The following is a 23,438-nucleotide window of genomic DNA, read 5'->3' as shown; positions in this document are numbered from 1 at the left end:
TTAGGGCAAGTGTTCGCCGCTCCTACTGCTGGCCTCATTGACCTCCCGACACGGAATTTTAACTGATTACATTATATCATTATATTATTTATTTTAATTATTTGCCTACCATTAAAATATACCAATGCCTGATATAAATATAAAAAGTACAACATTTTCAAAAGCTGAGTGCCAATGCCATGATCATGTATTAAAAAGCCTACAGTAGCAGGACATAATGTTCCAGCTTTGGAAGCGTTCATGCTTTAACTGATGGCCGGCAAAGGACAAAAAAAAGGTATAAATAACAGATAATAACAACTTTATTCAACAAGGATTACTTATGTGTTTGCTGCCAATGTGTTCACAGCTTTCCCAATATGTGACACCTTATGGGAGATAAACACCAGAGTCCATCAGGAACTTTACTTCATCAGGCCACAGTAGTTCTTAGGGACAGCAAAGCCCTGTATCTTTTTTTTTTCAGTTGTCTTTCTTCTGAACAGGCTGTGGGGGGATGAAAATCTCTTTCAGGTTTCGGAGTAGCCCTCTGCTGTAGTAGTATCTTTTAGAGTGGTCTGGCGCTGGGCTACAGAGATGGTCTGCTGTTGCAGTTGGGTGGCAGTGCTGACACACGTAACCTCGACTTTTGTACCACTCGTTGGAGGTCTGGTTGACGAGAGCCAGGTAGGAATGGAAAAGGGCATAACCCGCCAGGAGGAAGAAGACAAAGACCAGAAATCCCAGCATGAAGACGATTCGGGGGAAGGTCAGGAACAGATGCTGGAGGGACAAAGAGAAAAATAGTTTCAGGTCAATATGAGACATTGAATTGGGAATGAACATGGCTGCGGCATATGAAACGCAGCGTGTCGGCAGTACCGAGTCTCACCTGTACAACAAAGAGAGGCCCCGCTGGCTGCTGCTGCCCGTGCTCGTCTACATAACTGGACCTCAGAAGGCCTGACCGCAGTACGGCATGAAACAGCATGTCTCCTGTTAGGACGGCAATGTCGCCCGCCATGGCGCACACGCTGAAGAGGTAAAGCAGGAAGTAGCGCGTGTTCTGAGCCCCGATGCAGTTGTTCACCCAGACGCAGTGGTGGTCAAAACGCTGGACGCACCTGTTGCAGACCCCTGAAATACAGACGGTGTTGACAGTGAGCGCGGAGTATGAGTCTGTGTTTAATACGCAACATTTTCTATGGTACATATTTAATACTATGTAATATCTATGTACTACTCACTGCAGTGTTTGGAGCGAGCCGGTTTGATGAGCTGGCAGGTTTCACAAGAGACTCCCGGGTGAAACAGCCTCTTGTCATAAGGATAGATGCTCAGCTGGCCAGCAATCTTCTTCTTCGTCACCGTGCCTGCAAGAGGAGAGAGTTGAGGAAAAATGACAGGAGTGTAATAAAACAAAACCCATAGTAGTACTTCAGACCTTATGTACACAAAGAGAGGTCCGGTGTTTTGTATTATTTTGTCCACGTGAACGTTGTCCAGTCCAGAACTAAGTTATCAGTCATTTTCTCTGGCTTATTTGTGTGAAAATCCAGCTGAAATGATCTACTTTACTCGGAAATAACTGCAGTTATATAAAGTCTATAAGATTTGTTACTTAATAAGACTGCTTTTCTGCACGCCCACAATCTACAAGGGCCTTATAACCAGCAGTAAGGTGTAACAGGAGTATGCAATGCAAACAACAGAATATTTCTAATATGAAAAGACTGATGATTTAAGTTGAGTTTGGTGCCCGGAAAATAATGTAATTTTACATTTTAGTGGAAATAAGCACACTTCATCTGGCATTCCCAGGACATGAGGCCTGTTTTACTGTACCATGGGGTGATGCTGTGAAGCCTCTAGAATACCAGACTCCCCCAGAAAATAGTTTTACCCTCCAGGTGACAACATGAAATAACTGATGTAACTACCATCATCCCCAGTTATTACTCATAAGACTCCACAATACGCCTGCAAACTGACAAAGAAGTAAATCTCAAACAAGATGTTCAAGTGTTACATATCTCACACCTCAGCGTGTCAGGGTTCACCTGCCCTGCCTGTCTCATATAATATGTTCTAGCAATAAGTATGTGTGAATATACGTCAGCTAAAACACAAACCTGGATCTCTCCTGATGCAGAGGTAGAAGAAGAAGGTCTTGATGGCCAGCAGGACGTAAGGCACGGACAGGCTGGGCAGAGTGGTGTCCATCTCCCTGCAGAAGCCAAACACCTCATAGGTGAACTCTGCATACACAGCACCCTCCAGCAGGATATGCAGATAGATGAACATGTTGTTCCTGCAATTGGAAGCACACGAAAGAGACTGAAGGCAAAAAATACAGTCGTATAATTGTTCGGCACTGGATTTAAAAATACAATATTAGACCATATAAACACATATTATGACAATGTCAGGAATGTGTACTTCTGTGAAAACTTAAACTGCAAACCTTTGATGAAACAGCCTGTGCAAGGTCATACGTGAAAACCTTTGGAGACATTTTGGCGTAAACGGTGCCACTACCTGTGATGACAATTGTCAGCAGCTTTAATTGCAGCGGACATGTTTTCTTTGTATTGTGATAAAGTAGTCAAACAGCGCCACACAGTGTCGGCTTGTGGAAGTACAGTTGAAATACTTCTAATAATTCTTACCTTTCCTACTGAGTTGAAGAGGATACTGAACGGGGTTTGCTGCTGACCGGAGTATTTGCAAACTAGGACGATACACGTCAGCACCACTGCAACGTAGACAGCGAACAGAGTGAGGAAATCCATCTCTCACCTGGCGGCTTCTGAAAACAACAACAACAGGTGTTTTCTGGTACAAAGTCACCACGTACAGGTAGCAACCTCAACAAGAAGCTACAGCTGTGATACTATTAAGTTTCTCTGTTTGTTTAAACACGACGATGAAGACTTTTAAATGAAATAATGCTGGGTGTGTCTTCTAAATCTAAATCTCAGATGAACACGTTAGCATGCTAACGCAACTTATGTCAGTTCGCTAGCAAACCTGCATCTCTATTCCCGCTTTCTTTACGTCCTAAAGACACCTACTCGTTCGTTTCCCCCCTTACCTCCTAGTAGAGGTCACACATAGCTGCCTTTCAGTGTTTTATCTCACGTCAACATAGCTGTTATTGCTAGCGCTGCGGCCACCAGCACCGGTGCTGCTCTGTAAACTACTACTACTTCCTTAGCATCGATGTAGCTACATTCCAAGCTAACAGCTGAGAGGTTGTTGTAACTTGCTGGGGCTGACACTGTTGCGCGGGGGGGGGGGATCTGTTAGTATTCAGCTGCATGTCTATAGAAATGTGAAGTTTGTCCAATTGTTTCCCTTTTACATAATGCTAATACATTCATCTTTGAAACTTATAAATACGTTTTCATAATGAATAATCAGAATGTAATGTTTTCACTCATTTGGGAGTGTCTTGAAAGCCTTTCTCCTGATGAAGACCCTTTATGTTTCCACACTTTTAACTATAACCATCACATATTCACAGTTACAGCCAAAAGCGTCCAGTCTTCTGTGTTTATCAGAAATGATTGTTTTCTGAATGAAGAGATTTGATGCACTTGGATGTAGGAGGTCAGTTTATTGACTGCAAAGATCACATATTTACTCCAAGTCAGAATTAAAATCAAACCACTTATCAAGACTGCACAGTTTTCAAAATTTTCACACCTGCTACTTCGTATTGTTTCCTCTCTGTCGCTGCCATCCAGTGCTCCACACAATGCAGCGAGGCATCACAAGACACCTGTTGGATCTGGTTGCCGACACGGCCCAGCGCTCATATTACAGCTCGCAGTCCTGGAGAGGGGAGCGTGACTCTGGAGCTCTGCATGGGCATTTATGGATGCTGTTTAAACAGGTACATGATATGTGGATGTGCTGTGCTGTGTGTTGATCATTTGACATGTTTCTTATGTTAGATCTGTTGTCGGTCACAAGGCATAGAGTGTATTTGCTGTTACAGAGGTTGAGAAGTGTTTCTCAATACTTTTCATAACTGAGTGAAAAGGCTGACTCGGTTGCCTGTGAAATGTGTGCTTTCTGTCTCTCACCTTGTCACACATGAGTAACTGTCTTTGCTGTAGCGTAAGAAGAGAGTTGGATTGGTGTGAGCCGTGTCTGTCTGGAGAAAAAGCCCTTTGTGGTTAATTATTTAGTTGGTACCGGACTGCCTGTTCCTTATTGATTTATGACAGTTTGAAGCTCCAATAACCTGCAGGCATCCTCAGTACTTTCTCTTCAGCTTCAGTTTAATTCATAAAACAACCTGTTATTTATATCTTCCCCCTCTATATAGTCACCAGCTTGTCACTAATTTTGCTGTTTGTTGTTAATGTTGTAAAACCAAAGGAGTGAGCTCAAAGGTGCTAAAATGAAAGGCGCTAAATTCCCCATAAAGTGGAAGTAAACAGGTGAAATTCACTGTGCTGTTGTTACACATAGTCATTTGACTCTTTTCTATTATGGATCGAAATATTGATATACGTGCAGCTTCAAATAAAATATCAGTAAGGTTTAAAGCCTTCTGCTTGAGTCGGACATTATGACATTGTTCCACCACCGCCCCAAATTGAATTTGAACTCATTCCTTTTTCTCTGACATGATGATTTTACAGCCACGTGGACATAGTGAGGACTCCACAGCTCTAACTCTTTTAATCCTTATTTTTTTTTAAAAAGGACTCAATAGACAGCAATGCACACTGCTTAAAACTCACAAATCCAACTCTGGGCTTAAATCAATATGTAAACCGTGTGTTTTCACTGCAGCTTTTACCTAAACTCAGCCTCTGATACAGACTGTATCTTCACACTGTGTGTGTGTGTGTGTGTGTGTTCTTTCTCACATTCTGACTCATCGCTATAATAATAACAACACATGGCATATGCACGATTCCTGTATGGTTCCACTGATATTCGGTGTATGAATTCGTTACGGGAGGGGAGCATGTGTTCCTTCAGTATTAATGACAGGGGGGGGGTTGGAGGAGCGCTGAAGATTCAGCTCATAATCCAACTAATCCTACAGGCTAAAGTCTTTAATTGCCCCCCCACTGCTTCTCAAATCACACATGGACACACAGGATTCCAGGCATGCAGACGCTCCAATTAGTACTCATCAGGCTTCGTTGCATCGACGCAGAGCGATTCTGGGCCAGCAGCGGTCCCTCGGAGAGCCACCTAGCCAAGAGAGGAGGAGGAGGAAAAAGACACACTGGTGTATTTATAGAAAAATGAGGCCTCACAATACCCTTTTTGGAGAGAGAATTATGAAGGAACAGAGGTGCCCGGGCGCACGCGTCCCAGTTTTCTGATTAACACTGTGCAAGCAGGCTGGCCCAAGGATGAATCAGGGATGAGACGCAGGACTAACTCCTTGACACACTCGCAGAGAGACTGCGCTCGCTTCTCATGCACACTCACCCTTTTTCGCTCATGAGGACACTGCTGCGGTTTCAGGGTTGGACGAATGGGGCAATGTTTTGAGTTTGTCCCCCTTCCCGTTTGACTTTTTTGGGTTGGTCCTTGTTCTTTGAGAAGACAGATTGGATATCGGGCTGCTAGCAGGCCGAACCTGCTGTTTGACATTCACGATGAAGAAGTTTTTGCAAAACAAAAAAGGCAGATACTCTTTCCGTCGGGGCTCTCGGTATCCATCTAAAGATTTCTGTAAGTCTGATCAGCTTCGTCCAGTGAGTGAATGCCGCGGAGCACATCATCGGCTCCCAGCTGAGCCGGAGGGTTTATACTTGATTATATTTAGCAGAAGCCAACAAGTCCATTGTTGTAATTCTGTATTTGTCATAGCAGAAACGGTCACTTGTGGATTATTTCATTCTCATTTTAGTATTTCACTCCAAAGTCTGGCCTCCAAGTGCCATATGGTTGTTATTTAATGCCACTTTGTGTCTCTTACCTGCTTAGAAATGAGCACCGTTGCCAGTGGTCTGCTCTCTATTGCATAATTACCATTCAACAGGATAGACTTGCATGTGCACTGAGTAAAAAAAAAAGAAAAAAGAAGAGAATTAGCTGGAGGAACTTTTGTCTCTCAAGCTAATTAAGGTCACAATCTCTGCGACGCCTTAATTTGATTGGCTGCTTTTGCGTTTGTGAACCAGGTCAGGGACCGCTGAGTGTGTCACGGTTCAGGGTAGAGGGTTACACAGCCGCACTCGATAGTACAACTTGAGACACCGGAGATAGCAGGCGGGAGAGGAGACGAAGGCTTCGAATTGGAGCTCTTTCCAAACCTGCAGAGGATTATTTGACCCAAAGGTGTTTTGGCAATGTCGATAGATTTGAATATATTGGCCACAGTGGGTAAGTGCTTGTGTTTGAATGAGTATTTATTCATTTACCAGCCCTCTCACAATCTCACAGATGTTTGGCTGCAGCGAAGCTCCGAAGTGGAGGACTTGGATCCTCGGATCATGAGTGGTTACTTGTCCCCCCCATCCTCAAATCTTTTCTTTCTCCCACCTCACCTATTGCGTCCCCTCCTCTCGTCCCTTAAGTCCTCAGCATGCCGTCGTCCAACCAGGGCTGGCCTGAGGAGTTCGGCTTCCAGCTGGGCGGCAATGGACCCAGTTACATCGTGTCTGTGGAGGAGGGCAGCAGTGCCCACCTGGCGGGGCTGCAGGCGGGGGACCAGGTCCTGGAGATCGAGGGCCACAATGTGTCGACGCTGGGCCCCCAAGCTCTCGTCGCCATCGCCCAGACTCAGAAGAACATCCCTCCCAGTATCGGAGTGGTGTCCCGCATACAGCAGGTCTTACTTACAGCGTTTGAATCTATCACAGCAATAAAGCATAATGCGGGTTGATGCCACAGTAACTGTACTTCCTGCCTGATCCGGAGCCTTTTGGGGGTTACGTTCTCAATTTGAATAATGAAATGTCATATCTATCCTGCATTACAGATGGACATCATACCAGGTCCGGACGGTCGTTTTGGGTTCACCATCGTGGGAGACTGCCCCCTGCTGGTGGAGGACTGCTCGCCTTGCTCTCCAGCCGGCCGCGCAGGCCTGAGGGCCGGGGATTACGTCATGGAGGTCAACGGGATCCCCGTCCGGCAGCACGAGACGGCCGCGGCGCTGATCAAGGCCTCCCAGGGGAGGACGCTCCGTCTGGGGGTGCTGTGTCTCGGCCCGAGGCAGAAACACAGCATCAGCATCGAGGACAGTCAGACGGGAGGAGAGGGAGCGAGACTGGACCGCAAACATAAAGCTCTGGAGTTCAACAGGAGGGTACGTCTGAATACACAGCGACAGTTAATACTGGTCCAGTTTTATGTATTTACAAACGCATGTAATATAGCCGGAGTAAGGCCATACTCTTCTTTGAACTGCAGATGAAGTGTCATTACGGCAACAATCTGGCACAGTGTAAAACTGTCAGGTGGCAGCATCTACCCCGTTTTTACCTTTCACCGACTTGTCCTCGCAGCCTCTAACATCATCGTCCTTTTCGCCGTCAGGTTGACCAGATTTTAGGTGACGAACCTGAAGTGAAAGAGAAACTCTTCAGCGTGCTGAAGCAATACGCGGCCGAGAAGAGAGTCGAGTGGTTGGCCTCGGTCCTGCCCGACATACTCGCCACCGATGAGCATCGGCAGCTCATCTCCAGCATCAGGTAAGAGAACGGCCGCTTCGGCTCCGGTTACAACGGATTGCAATACACAGGATAGAATAAACTAATGGGAGGAAGTGGAGGAAGGATTTGTGAGATGGCTGCGAATTCAGTGGAGAGCATGTTTTTTGTTTTTCCTCTTTAATCCACCTTTGAAACCATGTGAACAGTGGCAAACCGTTGACCGTGATCAGCATCCTGTCAGCCTGAGACACATTTAATATTGCTAGAGGACACTTCTCTCATGTTATCCCCCGTCTCTCTGCACGTTTCCTGTCATTCTGTTCTGCAAAACTGCCCATTAAAGCCAAAAAGGACAGTTTGTGCTTCTGCAAAGCTTCCAGTGTTGTTCAATTACTACTCCCAATGTTTTGGTGTCGTTTCCCACACTCTTGTCATTTTCAAGTCCTAGTTAAAAAAAAAAGTGAAATACTCTGCAGGGATTTGAGTCACAACGAGCACGTAAACGTTTCCTGTTGCTCATTCTGCGGGATGGATTAGAGGGGGTCTCGTCCCGCTGCCAGCCATTTCCGAGCTACGCTTTAGGTTTAGGTGGGTGCCATCTGCCGCCCGGGGTAAATCCCCAGTGACCCCTCCAAGTCGCTTAAAGTGTCATCGGTGTCAGTGAAACCGAGAGACTAAACTGACATGTAGCGGTCCAAGCTAAGAGTTTTTTTTAGCTGTAAATGAGGATTGGCAACGTGAGCCGTATTCACAGCATGGCGGTGACTGTGATGATGAGCCACAGGCAGATTTAGTTGAGCGCTCGCTTTTTGTGAAGACATCATTTATTACCGGTGGCCGTGCCGCTCTGTAGCCACAGAAGGAAAAAAAAAAAAACTGGAGCTACACCCAACAGGTTTTTCTTTTGAAGGTGTGTGTTTCCACGAGTCGGCCTAACGCCAGATAACTAAACGAGCAAAAGCACTCGGGGTAGCCAGAGTTATGTGGTTGTCCACGCGCCAAAATGACCAGCACTGCTGCCTTCCTCTGAATCCCCAGACAGTTTGTCCACAGATTGCACTTCCTCCACAAGCGGAGCCAATCAGACCTTTTATTCTCCTACTACGCTGGCTCCCCTCCACTACTACACCACTCTCAGCTCTTTTTTTTTTTTACCGGTATTTATACATCCGTAACAAGGGTTTCCAGCAGTACGAGGTCAGTGCTGAGGTACTTCCGTTACCTGAGATGGCTGAGTTAGGCGGCTGGATTTTTCTCCCTTAAATTGGTTCATGAATAATTACACAACATTGAGAACTCCTCATTGGTATTTGTTCAATAAAGGACACTCCTATTTGCACGAGCACCAATAATAATATTTCTGTCGTGTCTTTGTGGTTTTTCCATCCCCCACCCATCTCACAACTCTCTTACCTCCCCTCTCTCTCTCCCTCCCTTTCTCTAGGGGGGGGGGGGGGTTATGTGTTTTTATCTGATGGATTTTCTTTTCATTATTCTGCTCAGAGCTCGGGCTGTTCCCCTCTCTCTCTCTCTCTCTCTCTCTCTCTCTCTCTCTCTCTCTCTCTCTCTCTCTCTCTCTCTCTCTGTGTGGTGACCGTTTTCCCCCTAACACTTGGTGAAGACAGCCTCCCGCTTGCACCAAAGTCCCACCTTATCCCCTCCTCAGAGAGGCAGCACTGAAGCCCTAGGTGTGTCTGCCATTTTGCTCATTAGATGGTGCAACTTAGTTTGTAGTTGAGCTATGGGTGACAGCTAAAGCGATGAATTGCCTGGGGTGAGTACACCTTTTCCGATCTCTTTCCAATGGAATTGTTTTTGCCAATCAGTGTAATTGCGCATGTGAATATTTAATGCAGTCGGATACAGAACATGTCAGTGGCTGCTGTTGGTGTTTCGATATCTGATGTTTTCGGCTGCGAAGTCCTCTATTCCCCCATTGTGGCTTTCTACGCTTTCTTCAAGGCGATTTCCAGCTTTAAATCTAGAATTGATGAAGTCGAGCGAGCCGTCAACAGGGTGTTCTCGTAGTTCGATGTGACGGGACCACATCTGGACGGGCACAGCGAGTTGTAACACAGTCGGCACTACAAAGGGGCATTTTTCATTGTGTTTGCCTCTTATGTGAGTGAAGTCATTAGGTTGAGTGATGCTCTGCTTTTGGGATGTAATCTCTCCCCACGTGTCTGAGGGAGTGTGTTTGTGCATGCTTTCAAGCTGAACGTTGATTTAACAGATTACATTAATATTCCTCTTAAAAAAAACGATATCAGCTTGTATTATACTGAGTGTGTGTGTGTGTCTTCCCTGAAGCTTTTGTGTACCGCATGATGTCTGGTGCAGGTCTACCTTTTTTAGCTGTGGAGAAATCAACCGACGTCTTGATTGTTGAGCACTGTAACATAATAGCAGTGATTAAAGGATGATGATGGTCAACACATCTGCATTTATCTGCTCCTCTTGACCCGACAGCGCGCGCTGCGCACAAAGCTTTTCTCCTTCAGTGGTGCCGATAATGATGGTGTTTAATCTGAACTGCAGGAGTCAGTGGAGCTTGTTTGCAACTACTACTGCTGAGCTGCTACACTGCACAACGTGAGAAGCAGTAGGGGCTCACAAGTGCCTATAGCAAAGTGTTTTTGATCAAAGTGGCGATGAGCACAAACGGTACTAAACTCAGTGCACTCGTACGTTGGAGTGGAACAAGTTGTCTTTTTATAGCTGTTGGCAGATTTTGGGCGCCGCTTAATGGGACCAGCTTGTTCAGTCTGAGGGAAGAACGAAACAAACAGATTGCTTTTTAGCGGGATAACGGCTCAAGGGATGCCGAGGCCGGTCACATTGGTACATCGCGGCGGTTCAGACCAGTGGTTCTTAAATTTCTTTCACTTCACCCAAAACACAGTCGGTAAAAAAAGAAATGTGTTTGTTGCGACAGTTGACAGTTGACAGCAGTTAATGATTTCATCGATCATTTAAGGGGTTTATCGAACAATAATTTTTTTTGAACCTATTATAGTATCATTATTTTAGGAATTGTTCATGACTGATGTTGTGTTGTAGACTGATCTATCTTGACTACTGAATGGATTGTCATTACATGTTGTACAGCCGTGGCTTCATGGCCATGGTGTCATTGTACCGACTGACTTTGGTCCAGTCTTGGTTAACAGTCCCGGTGTGTTTTTTTTACCAGCACAATTTTTAATCATTTACTTTTGACAATTTCCTGGAAACAGACCAGGCACCGAGTGATGTTCACAACGATAATCATATAATTATCTTTTAATTCCACCGGCTTAATCCTTAAACACACGACCCGCCGCCGTGCCTGTTTGTCAGCGCCCAAGAGGAGCAGGACAAACAGGTCACGTTAGGTCGATTCTTTTCAAAACGTTCTCCATTATATTCTGCGCACACGCGCTGTCACTCCTCCTCATGTGTGGTAAGACACGGCACCGGTCTCACCTTTTTTTTTTTAGCCTCGCTCGCACATCAGCCACATCCGGACACTTGGAATGAAATGAGGTCTCCTCTTTGTCGTTTTTTGTCTGCTCGTCATTCTTCCCCATTTGAGAAATCCGTCCCCTTCCTCCCTGCTTGCTTCCTCCTCCACGACCCTTCCTCCAGATAATTATAGATCTCTGTTCTTCATAAATGAGGTCAAAATCAGAGCGCTCATTTTGTTGCCAAGAGTTGACGCGGAAAACTTTTTGTGATGAGGTGGCTGTTTCAACGGACGGTTTGCACGTCTTATAAAAGCATAAGGCTGATAGCAGCAGCTACACACACACACACACACAGGTAACCCACTGCATCTGTGTGAGCGACAGAGACATATTATTACCGGGACATGAATAGACGACAAATAGCCGGGAAGCGAAGGTAGCAAACAGAGAGAGGGACTGTGTGGGTTGCTACACCTACATCACTACGGAACATTTATTTATACCTCAGGAGTCTGCTCTTTGTAGCCTGTAGTCTGCGCTCAGGCAACACTGCCTCAGGCTGCAGTCAGACACATGAACGCCTCAAACCTGATCAGAATGAGGATGAAACAGCGACAGCAGGCTAAGAATATGTGGCCCATGTCTTTAACGGAAAGGATTTGTTCAAACGATTTAGATAACCTCCATTTCTTGTAAGTGTCAAAATCAAAATACACGGTGTTTTGCTTTTTTAAAGGCACGATGAGTATAGATTTACCGGTTTGCGGTTTGTAAACCGAACCTTTCAATTGAGTCTTCATGGCGAAACACGGAATGTTATTTGAAGGGAAGACACTTTTGGAACTGCAAGTGTGCATATTTCCAACAAGCGGGAGAAAAGTAGCCTGAGGTTGTCAACTCATGATAACATCAATGATTGATTTTAAAAAGGCCTGTCAGACTAATTATGTATGAGTGTGGGTGTTTGAACTCCTTTTGGCTAGATTGTTGCCGTGAAAATGTTAACCCCGTATTGCACGCCACTGTTTTCAAGCAGCAGGTGAGGTTAACTTCTGCTGCATTGCTGGTTTGTGTTGTTGTGGTGCTGAATGGAGAGCTCCGGTCGAGAGGGGAGCAGCATGCGTTGTTACCACAGTGCATTTTGGGATACCACCACTGGAGGGCCCAAAGTCAGAAATGTCTCTATTCTCTATTCTTTTGAGTATTTTCTTGCCCAATATAGTTGTAAAGTAGCATTTGTGCCAGTTACTGTGTCTCCTGTGTCTGTGTACCTTCAGCATATAATACAAGGAAGTGGAAGTTTATCCCGGAGCAGCAGCAAGAGTTGGCTTCAGTTTGTATGGACCACAGTCCATCATCTATGGTATGAATATGTTGTACCTTTTGGCTACATCTACTCACATCTCATAAAGAGATTAGTTTGATAAAAAACAAGAAGGAAAAACGTAGTGATTTTCATACAGGAAACCACAAGTTCCACATGTAAGCGAGACATAAATATTGCATATTGCAATATTGCAATAGTGCATAAATATTCTGGATAACGAAGTGAACAGTGGCCGGGCCTCGTGTTTGCTGTGAAGTTTTCCTCCCTCCGTCTCCACCGCTCTGTGCTATAAGTGTGTCCTAATTGCTTTATTTAGCTGTCGAAATTGTTTTTCTGCAGCTTAATTAGCGTCTCGAGGACATGTACAGCGGTAGCAGTTGTCTCTATCAGCGCGTTTGTTGCTAATTGCTCCACTGGTGCTGCTCTTCACAGGCGGCGCTGCGCCCGGCTCTGCTTATGGCTGATTCATCTGATCAGCGGTGAATCAGGCTAGAACACAACAGACTGGTGTAGGTGGGAATCAAAACAGTTTGTGAAAATCTGCGTTGGAGCTCCGCTCTCTATTCGGTCTGAATGTCACCGTGATTCAACGAACACGGAATCAAACAATTAACTTCTGACTCGCTCCGTGTGCCAGCTGGGATTCTGGCTCTCTTTAATTTACATTTATCCAGTGTGGTTTAAAAAAAGACGTTAATATCGTGGACGTGCTGTATGTTGTCCTCTTTTATGAGAAGATATTTTTGCTTTAAGAAATCCTCCAAAATGAGGTGATTTTGGCCAGTTTTCACTTCTTTAAGGGGTGAGTTTGACATTTTGGGAAATACCTTTATTTCCTTTCTTGACACGAGTTAGATGAGTAGATTGATACCGCTCTTTTACAGGAGAGTGGTATCAATCTTCTCATCTAACTCTCAGCAAGAAAGCAAATAAGATTATATCCAAAAATGCCAAAATATTCCTTTAGCAAACATCTGTCAGTGACATTGTTTAGCCAACAATTGGACGAATATGTTTAAATATGTGTTTCAAGACGTTCTCGTTCTGGTATTCCGATTTTATATTTTTCAGATAATTATTTGAGAGATCAATACACAAAAAAAACAAAGTTTTTGGTTTCCAATACCTTCCTCTGAAGAGAGCTAAGCTTCTCAAAAGTTACCACTTTTTTGTTTGACAATAGAAGACACAGTTCCGTTGTTTAAATCCTGTCTAAACACAGGCAGCCATGTGTGACCTTTACTGGAATAAAACAGTCTGCAGACAGTTTGAAACGCTGTGATCCGGTTACATTCTGGTCGGTACAACACAAGTATTGAGGTTCTGCACCAAGGCCAGTAAACGAAATAAAACGTGCATTTTGTGTCGCCGTAAGCTCACAAAATGTCAAAGAGGGGGCTAAGTGTGAACTGCACGAGCTGTTTCATGTTGAGGGCTGGCTGTCTACCAAACAACAGCGTCGACTATGAGAACAAAACAAAATGAGTCGTCCCACGCGCACAACGACAACATTTCATTCAAGTGATCAGGACTGCTACTAAGAGACAAGGCAACCGCCCACGCATGCATGCACACCGTTTTTAATAACTAGACCTGTGAGGATGTTCCCACTCTTCCCCTCCGACAGGCCTCTTAATTTGTTCTTCGGCATGTCTGACCTTAAAGGAAAGGTTCAGCCGTCTTTGAGGTGGGCGCGCATAGTGTTGCAACTAACTGCCTTTCCTCTGGGTAATTAGTTTAGCAGTCAGCGGCCTTAATAGACAATATTGCGACGTAGATGTAGATGTGATATGATTCTCGAGTAAAGGATTAAAGGTATTCTGGGAGAAAAGAAAATCACTAGCTGACATCTGTGATTCATTCACGATCACAGGCGATGATAGATAGGTCTACAGATGATAGACCGTGAATGAGAAGGCAAGCTGCTATTTCCCTTTTAACCTCATCTTCCGTCCTATCGTTCACTTTTATGTCAAAGTTTGACATTTTGAGAAATGTGCATATTCCTTCCTCTGCCCAGAGTCTGCAGCTAGCAGCCGATTAGCTTAGCATGAATTATAGAAAAAGGCAGAAACAGATAGATATTTGGGGTGTAATGAAAAGTTGCATTATGGGAACTGTAGGATCCAGCATTGTTGGAGATTGACCCATACTATGGACTAAAAAGTCAACACATCTCCGTCTCTGCTGTGCCGATTTTGACCATTCGTTTTTTAAATGTGTGTCCGTCTCGGAAGTCCCCCAACGTTATGGAAGTGTAATGCTAAGATCTCCGGGCTACCCCTTTAAGAACATATAAGACAAAAGAGCTTCTAGTGTGGCGTTTGTGATGTTCGTTCCCCTTGTTTGTTGTTTGTGTTTAGCGAAAATGACATTAGCTGAGCTTTTCTTTTTATCATGAGATGAAGCTGTTTGTAAAATACTGGACTCTCAATTTAAATGACAATGATTAATTGAGTTAAAACCTATCTACCGACTTCGTGCTGCTTTTGATGAGGTTAATTAAACCTCATAAAGCCCCCCAAAAAAACCCTGTGTCTTTGTGTCTTTGTCAAAATGGAGAGGTTTAGGTTCATTGAGATGATGACAGCTTCCTGCTCCGTGCTCACACTGACCGAGTGAAACAGAGGTGAAGCGTGGACGGAAGTGAGAGAGCGAGGATGACATACGTAGATGGAGAGAGAGATACCAGAGTAGAAATCCCGTGCTCGCTCACTCCCACACCTTTTCCTCTCGCCGTGTTCTGGCTCTGGTGCCTCACGCTGCTGCAGTGAGACTCCAGCGAGCAGCAAGTGACGCCAAGATTTTCCTCTCGGTCTCTCTCCTCTTTTCTCTCCCGCTGAACGGGAGTTCAACTTCTCTCCTTGTCTTGTCTCCAGGGACGGCAGACCCCTCAGCTGTCGCAACAAAAGCCTTTTTTTTTCCTCTTGAGTCTTGAAGGCGGGAGCCTGTTGATTTGATATTAGTCTGGACTTGGATTGCGAAGGTTATTTCAGCGAACGCTCCAGTTGATCATCACTTTTTAATCTCTGCTCGCGCTGGATGTTTGACTTGCTGCTGTTATTTCTCTGGAAATCCAGGGTTTGGGGTTCCGGACTCTATGTTTTTTTTTAAATGGATCGAGGTGGATCCGTGATGTAGATCCGTCCTCTTTCCTACTCTCTTTTTTTTCTCCCGTGGACAAAAAAAACTAACACCACCCCCTCTTGTTTCCCCCTCACATGCCACCATGTTCGCCAGAATCTTCATTCCCAAGAAGCACCGGCAGCGCTTCGACGACGCCGTGTCCCAGAACGTGATCAACCGACTCTGCCGCAGCAAGAGCATCAGTGAGCCGCAGGGCAGGATCCGGCGCAGTCGGAGCGAGGATCACTCCGACCGCCGCCACGGGTCCAAGCGGGCCAGCTCGGTGCCCAGAGATGGAGAACCCGGGGGGAGGGGGGAGGCGGAGAGAGACAGGGGCTTTAGAAAGTCTGTCTCCGGGATACCCGCACATCCCCCCATCGGACCCAATCAGAGGTGAGCACACATGTTGGAGAATGTTGTTGTTTGTAGTTAAGTCTCGAAACCCCAGGCCACCAACAGTTTCATCTCCACGCATAATGCAGCAGCCAAATACTTACTACTTTAATATACAGATGTTTACTGGCAGGATGTTTTAAAAAATGTATATGACATAGAGGACAGTGTGTCTCTTTTTCCAGATTCTTCCATCCCAAAGCTTGTGTTTTCCTCTGAGTCCCGTCACGACGCTGAACTTGAAACTCAACTCTCTGTTATAAATAGATGTTTACACCAGTAAAAACCCCAAAAGAAGTTCCTGTTTCAATCCAGCCAAACTGAAACTGGCATTTGCTTGTTTGTGTGTCCCATCAATTCAACATGTTAACGGCGCACTGTTTCAGAGCCCCCGACTGTTCAACCTCCGCCCACCAACATGCTGATCACACGATTGTCCAATTAATAACACCACAGTGGACTTAGTGCAGGATTACAGAGGGGGGGGGGGCACTCCCACACAAACTAAATCCCAAGATCCGTCTCCGTCCACATGGGAGGGAAGCTGTGCAGCTGAATATCTCTGAAGTGTTCTCATGTTGGCAGGTCACACAACAGTAGGAGGCACACTGATTGTGTTCAATGGGAGAGGTTACATCATGTGGCGTAAGTGGCACAGTCACAATTAGAAGTTGTGCTGCATGCTGGTGCCTTCACTGAACAGAATAATACCACTCCAGAGTGTTGCGCAACACTGTTGTCTCTCCCCAGTAAAACAACTAGATAGATGATAGATGATAGATGGATAGATAGATAGATAGATAGATGGATAGATGGATGGATGGATGGATGGATAGATAATACATGGATCATAACATTTAGGCCTACTAATTTTCATAAATGGATTATTTTATGAATCCACCTCAAGATGTGTTTAAAGAGTAGTTTTAGTATATTGTTTACTCTACTACATTTACTATCGTGTCTTAACATTGTTATTGATACTGAAAATCAATCACTACACATTGGCAGTTGTCTATTTAGGCCATTTATTGGAGCTGCTGCGCAACGATTAGTTGATGGTTTCATTGAGTCGTATGAGTATAAAGTACAGCTGGTGTCGACTGCTGGCAATCAGGAGAGGCCTTTAGAAGTCTCTGAGTCTGTCAAGTGTGCCTCGTTTTGTGGCTTCACTGCCCAAACACCCTCCTCTCTCTCTCTCACACACACACACACACACACACACACACACACACACACACACACACACACACACACACAGCGCGTACATCTGCATTTAGCTCGTCTTACATAACAGCCAGTAACCGCGGCTATCAAAGGACAGATCTGCCCGTCGTCCTCTTTTTTTTTTTTTTTTTGTCTTCCCCCTGTTTACGTATTAAGGCACTGTTGCCTTGAGTCGTTTCCATGGCAACGCACTGGTGGATAGACACCATAAGTGTCTCATCTTTGATGTAACGGGAGGTTCCGCCGTGTGTTCCTCCACCGGGGTGAATGAGCGCAAAAGCACCACCATCAGCAAAATGTCAGAGCTTTTTTTTCCTATGTCGAGAATGTCCTGAATTATTTTAGTTCAGCCGGAAGCTGCAGAATAAAACGGATCACAAAGAGCGATGGGAGTCGAGGCTGCACGAGCTGGGATTGTTATGTGCTAACAAAAGCCTGAAGTGCGATTTAAATACGAGCGTCATGCCCCCCGCGTCAGACTCCCACCTACAGGATGGGACAAATGAAAACAAACAAGAAGCACAAACAGCCTTGTAAACAGCAGTGAGTGAGTCCTCCATCACCCAGAGACATCTGGGCTCCCCGTCCATTCACAGAGAGGCTGTTAAGCATCAGCGTAGTTCAGTGATTAATGCTGAAACCTGAAACGACAACAGTTGGAATTACTGATAAATCGTTTTAATCCATCAAATGCAGAACAGTCTCTGGCTCCAGTGTCTCACATGTGAGGCTTCGTCACCTCTCTCTGTTTTCTATTATTCTAAACTGAATATTTTTGGGGTTTTTGGACAAATCAAGTAATTTGAAGACATTTCTTTTATTGGCATTTTTCACTCTTTCTGACATTTTATTGACAAAATGATTCAAATGAAAAATGAAAACGTCATTTTTTTTTATAATGAGCTTGTGTTATGTCGTCGATATAACAAGTCAGGAGTTATTTTCATGACGCTGTCTGCAAATCTTCTGTTAATCGTTCTGACGTCGTGCCGCTCCTCAGGATCATCCGTGTCTACCGGGGGAAGAAGAACTTCGGCTTCACGCTCCGAGGTCACGCCCCCGTCTGCATCGACGCCGTTATCTCAGGTACTTCTTCTCTCTCAACACCCGTGCAGTACAGTCCTCTCTCCGTGTGTGTGTGTGTGTGTGTGTGTGTGTGGTGGTTTGGCAACAAACATTGTTCTGTGTTGGCTGGCTCGAAGGAGGGGAGGGAAGGGCGGAAGTGTTTTATGTGGGTGAGCCTGTTGTGGTGCCAGCCGCTGAGGGTTGAAGGTGGTTCAGGAGGTGTGTGTGTGTGTGTGTGTGTGTGTGTGTGTGTGTGTGTGTGTGTGTGTGTGTGTGTGATTATGACTGTACCGGGAGTCTGACTCACCAACGAAACGTTAAGAGTAAAGCACTTGAAACAGGCTGTTCTGTACAGGGACAGACGCTTAAAGCGATCTGTCAGCGCTGCGCGGTTACATTCATGTTTATTTTTTTATCTTCAATACAAACTGTGCTAATTGTCACAATGCATTGTTATTTAGCAGAATTCAAACTTCTTACAAATGACATATGAAATAAATCAGATGTTATATAAACATCACCGTCATCATTTTACCATACTTATCACCTGTCGTTATCCTGCACTTCACGCACGCTTCATCACAATGCTGTAAACTATTATTTGTATAAATTATAAACTTATGCACTTCAGACACACTATCTTTTATTTCTTGAGTTTATCTAACGGGCTCTGTAAACCTACAAAGTTAAATGCACAACAAACAACCAATATATGACAGCAGATGGCATCATATAGAGATATGAATAAATCATTTCTTTTAAGATATTTTGGGAAACGCGCTTGTTCGCTTTCCTTATTTAAGAATCAATCTTCTCATCTAACTCTCGTTAAGGATGCAAGTACGTTTCCCAAAGTGTCAAACTATTCATTCGAGGTTATTCAATTGCTGTATTATCGAACCATAGATCATTTTTATAGCATCTGGTGTTGATTCAAACATCTTTTCGATATAGATTTACATCAGAACATGAACTCAGGTTTATTTTTTTTAATCAGTGGGGCCTGCAGCTATTTCCACTGCTTAATTAGTTTTTGGATATTGGTAGAAAATTAAACTCACTGTTAAACATTTGTCGGCGTAAAAGCTTTTGGTGAGCATTTTAATTACTTCCATTTTTTATTTTTATTTCCAGCAGTAAAGGGTTATTTAATTAACTGTTATTGCTTTTCCCAAACAAAAGTAGCAGACAAGAGAGGCTGTGAAGTTACTGTTGAGGGAATTTGCCAGGTTCCTTGGTGATGAGGGAGGTGTGTGTGTGTGTGTGTGTGTGTGTGTGTGTTATGTGTGCGTGTGTTTGATGATGACTGCACTGTTCCCGCCCACCACCATCTCCCACCATCATGTGCTGCGGCGGCCAGAGAGAACTGACTCAGTGGGCCTTATGGAGGTTGGTATGGAGATAGTGGGGGTGGATCGCGTGTCTCTCGTCGTGATCTGAACACCGATCGGTTACTGAAGGGTAAACAACTCAAAACTCCAGGATTGCCAGTCTCGTGGCCCTCGAATGTGCACACAACGACATTATCACATGGAAGACTTTGTTGTGTCAAAAACCCCAAACAACGACATGTAACGTGAGGCAATACTCAGCAGTTGAGTTGACAGATGAGGAGGTGGACGGCGGATGGTGGATGGGTACAGCGCGGGCAGAACAGATTCCACCGGGGATTGTTTTGACAGCGCTGTTTCCTTACGTAATGAGAATTTAGCATGGAGATCATCTCGCTCGTTGACGGGGCTTTGTTGGATGTCAGAGTGACAGCGGTTAGTCACCACATCTCTCCCTGCTCTGCCCGTCTGTTCAGCGCACCTTGTTAGCCGGCGAGTTGGTGCCAGAATCCTGATTTGATTTTCTGCCATCTGTGTCTCCCTCTCAGATAGTCCTGCTGAGGAATGCGGACTGAAAACAGGCGACCGTATCCTCTTCCTCAATGGACTGGACATGAGGTTTGTCTTTAATGGAAAGCATTATTATTATTATTATTATTATTAGCAGCAGTAGTAGTTGTAGTAGTATTTGGTCTTTGCCTGCTGTCCAAGTGCTTGAACTGAGGCATTATATTTAGATACCTGTTTCTCTCCCGGAGAATCCATCTGCTGCTATGTAAAGCCATCTTTCCCTGTGCCAGGTAATCCATCACAGACCACATGAAGCTTTTATTTTGGTGATAGTTTCCCTTTAATCATTATTTCACTCTTTCTGAGCTGAGCTGTACTGCGGCAGGTTCAGGTCAGTCATCCTCAGGAGACACATTAAACCCTCTTAAAATACGCAGCTTTACAAAATGCATCTGACTCTCTGAAGTTTTGATCGGAACCAACAAACAAGCGTAAATACATAATAAGCCTAATTGAGACAGATGGACATTTGCTGTATAATTCATACTTATTCACTTTCTGTGTGTTTGAACCGATGCACGTGAACGCAGCCTGTAAACTTCTCTTGTGGGAGCAGCCGTCGTTCTTGTGTGGAACTGTACAACTTCTTGACTTTCTGCCTCCTGATGCTCGGAGAGTGAGCGTGTGGGAGTGCGGAGCATAAATCCAGAGTGGATGAAAGTGAACTGTACCTATACGAGCGCAGCAAATACCGTATATCAAGCAATGTATCAGACACAGCGGTGCTGTGTGGAAAAAAGAAACCCCCCCCCCGCCCCAGCATTACTCATTCTGCCACCCTGATAGCCACGTGAGAGAAGGATCGCAGAGCTGTTCCCATGGCTGCCTGATGTACAGATTTGATTGGCGCAATATAATTTCCCCCCCCATCAACACGGTGCTGCAGCAGTAGGAGGTGATCAGGAGAAACAGTGGGAGTTGTTCACCAGAGAGAGCAAAGAAAATAAAGTACACGATATGTCGAGCTTTCGGTGTCGTGTTTACAGAGTGAGCATATGATGTATGGTAATCTACCAGAGTCTGTAATATTCATGTAAACATGTGTCTATACGGTCCTCATCTCAGGTTTGTTGAAACATGTGAGAATTCCTCGTCGAGGAGTCGGCATGTTACTGGATAAAATCACGCATTTCACAGTGCTGAGTATGTTTTTGTTAGTGGCTTGATAAGAATTTCTCTGGAAAATTTATATTTAAATTTATATTTAGTTTATTAGCGACTAATGATGACAAGTGATTATGTCTCTTACGCACTATTTTACAAGATGCTCTGAAAAATGGTTATTTTCTCTACTTTACTGGTTTTATTTGGGGAATCTTACCTTCTTTTCTTTTTATTTATTTAATGAATAAAAATCATAATTTATAATTGCAGCACAACTTTAACAGACAGACCTCTTACTGGCTTTTTTCACCCTCTTCATCGGCGAATGCAACTGGCTCAGGTGTTATCATGTGAAGTGCGGAACTTGAGCACAATTATACAGTTTTACATATATTATCATAATGGGTCATGAGTGCTTTGAGGAGGAGAATATTACTTTTTACAACCTGGGTAGATGTGAGGGGTCTCAAGATGATTTACAACGTAGAAAAAAACCTCTCTGCTACTCAACGTCATGTTTGTTTTTTCATACTAAAGAAAAAAAACTAGGAAAAAACTCTTGTTTTACTTGTTACAACGGGTAGACCTTTGCAGCTAGTGGCATGTCTTTGTTTTCAGGGCACACAGGCCATTTTAAGAACCTTCTTATATGAATTACATGATATCGTTAGTTTGTTAGAAGTCATGCAACAGATTTCATTACTTCAATCCATCTGCTTTATAGCTCCAAGTCCATCAGCTCTCCATCATTAACTTCTGTCCCTCTCTCTCTCTCTCTCTCTCTCTCTCTCTCTCTCTCTCTCTCTCTTTGTAGGAACTGTTCCCATGAGAAGGTGGTGTCCATGCTGCAGGGCAGCGGGGCGATGCCCACCCTGGTGGTGGAGAAGGGTTCGTCCGAGTACTCCTCAGACCAAACCGACCCAGAGGAGTCTCCGAGCCTGGCCCCCGCGACGCTACCGCGCTCCAGGTCAGTAAACACAAACCCTGACCTTTTTGAATTTGCAGCTCCTGGTCCGCGGGGACAAACGCACTCACATCAGAACCCTCGGTCAAGTCATGCTGTATCTTTTTCAATACGGATGCAGAACAAAGGAGAAACGATGCTTTAGTGAGTTAACATGCAAGAATTAAAGAACAAGGGGAATCTTCTTCTGCGTCTGCTCTGCAGGTCTCCAGCCCTCAGTTCTCTGCAGTGGGTGGCAGAGATTCTTCCGCCGAGCATCAAAGTCCACGGGCGGACCTTCAGCCAGCAGCTGGAGCACCTGCTGACCATCCAGGAGAGGTACACGGTCTGCAAGTCCCTGGAGACCTTCTTCCAGCACAGGTCAGTAAGACGGAGAGGGTCTGTGAATGGAAGTAGTAGATCAGGGAGCATGGAGGGATGCACGAGGAGATAAGAAACACGTAGTAGGTCTGCGGTCTGCAACAATGCAATATTAAACAGATGGAAGAGAGCTGAGGGAGGAAGTGAGGAGAGAAGCAGCTGCTGGAGTTGTTGCGGGGATTTTGGAAAGTAAAAGAATTCTTAAAAATACACGCAGCTTCCCCCCCCCCCCGGGAACATCAGTACATTAGGTTGGCAGTTCCTAATGGTAGCAAGAGACAGCTGAAAATGAAGTAGCTTCAAGTTAAGTTTTCAGCATTTTTTTTTTAAACTATCTTGGTGGCAAGACTCTCTTAAATAGCTAGCTTACACTGACAGAAATGTAGCTGTTGCCTGGGAAACTGTGTTTTTTTTTGTTTTTTTTTACCGCGCTCTATATATCAGGCTGCTGAGGACGCTCTACATGCAGGCGAAAGAGAGAGATGGAAAAAACGATGGTGACGGGACAGGGAGAGAAAAGCAGCGAAGGAACGAATGCACGTAGCTGAGCAGGAAGTTTAATCATCCTATTACCCACTGATAACATTTCCTCCAGGAGGGAAGGCTTGAGCACAAGAGATGGATGGAGCTCTGCAGATGACGCAAACATGTGATTCTGCAGCATTATAAGCAAAATACGTATTTAATTCTACAGAATGTGCATACAGTAAACCCCCCCCGGAGGCGTAACTCCTACTCCTAACCGACATCCTTGTTATCCTCCCACATTTACATAATCTGTTTTCATCCTGCATCTCATTCTCAGACACACGTTTCATTACAGATGCAAAGAACATGAATCTAAGCCAGGTCCTGACATCACATGGCGATACATTACCCCAGCAGTAAGGGCTTGGTGATACAAAGACG

The 23,438-nt window shown here is 44.8% G+C and overlaps 2 protein-coding genes across 3 annotated transcripts in view; one reads left to right on the top strand and one right to left on the bottom strand.

The window, feature by feature from the left end:
- Nucleotides 1–148: 148 nt before the first annotated feature.
- On the bottom strand, nucleotides 149–3,201 carry zdhhc4 (zDHHC palmitoyltransferase 4). Of its 2 annotated transcripts, none has more exons than XM_079183089.1 (7): nucleotides 3,074–3,201; nucleotides 2,649–2,788; nucleotides 2,444–2,517; nucleotides 2,112–2,206; nucleotides 1,227–1,352; nucleotides 872–1,116; nucleotides 149–762 (listed from the first exon to the last, which is right to left on the bottom strand). In XM_079183089.1, the coding sequence occupies exons 2-7, from the start codon at nucleotides 2,769–2,771 to the stop codon at nucleotides 463–465; spliced, it is 963 nt and encodes a 320-aa protein (XP_079039215.1). In that variant the 5' UTR covers nucleotides 2,772–2,788; nucleotides 3,074–3,201; the 3' UTR covers nucleotides 149–462. The 2 variants fall into 2 exon arrangements, with proteins under 2 accessions (XP_079039215.1, XP_079039214.1); XM_079183088.1 differs by having other exon boundaries at nucleotides 151–762; nucleotides 2,112–2,290.
- A 2,411-nt stretch (nucleotides 3,202–5,612) lies between these two features.
- Nucleotides 5,613–23,438, top strand: part of grid2ipb (glutamate receptor, ionotropic, delta 2 (Grid2) interacting protein, b) — a gene marked incomplete at its 5' end in the record, with an annotated part of 30,280 nt that continues 12,454 nt past the window's right edge. The window contains 9 exons of the mRNA XM_079183087.1: nucleotides 5,613–5,688; nucleotides 6,537–6,790; nucleotides 6,941–7,270; nucleotides 7,501–7,655; nucleotides 15,630–15,908; nucleotides 18,136–18,221; nucleotides 20,080–20,149; nucleotides 22,020–22,172; nucleotides 22,374–22,529. Coding sequence (XP_079039213.1) covers nucleotides 5,613–5,688; nucleotides 6,537–6,790; nucleotides 6,941–7,270; nucleotides 7,501–7,655; nucleotides 15,630–15,908; nucleotides 18,136–18,221; nucleotides 20,080–20,149; nucleotides 22,020–22,172; nucleotides 22,374–22,529 — 1,559 coding nt within the window. The remainder of the gene's footprint in view (nucleotides 5,689–6,536; nucleotides 6,791–6,940; nucleotides 7,271–7,500; nucleotides 7,656–15,629; nucleotides 15,909–18,135; nucleotides 18,222–20,079; nucleotides 20,150–22,019; nucleotides 22,173–22,373; nucleotides 22,530–23,438) is intronic.

The sequence above is a fragment of the Pholis gunnellus genome, assembly GCF_910591455.1.
Source record: "Pholis gunnellus genome assembly, chromosome: 21".
Taxonomy (NCBI): domain Eukaryota; kingdom Metazoa; phylum Chordata; class Actinopteri; order Perciformes; family Pholidae; genus Pholis; species Pholis gunnellus.
Note: the sequence above shows the minus strand (reverse complement) of the source record. Positions and strands in the feature narration are given on the sequence as shown.

Excerpts from the sequence above, each read along its gene's own strand:
- zdhhc4 (XM_079183088.1), bottom strand. The coding sequence starts at position 2,771 with ATGGATTTCCTCACTCTGTTCGCTGTCTACGTTGCAGTGGTGCTGACG. Across the intron at positions 1,353-2,111 it reads CTGCATCAGGAGAGATCCAG|GCACGGTGACGAAGAAGAAG; the intron begins GTTTGTGTTTTA and ends CTCCTCTTGCAG. Across the intron at positions 763-871 it reads GGCCTCTCTTTGTTGTACAG|CATCTGTTCCTGACCTTCCC; the intron begins GTGAGACTCGGT and ends TTGTCCCTCCAG.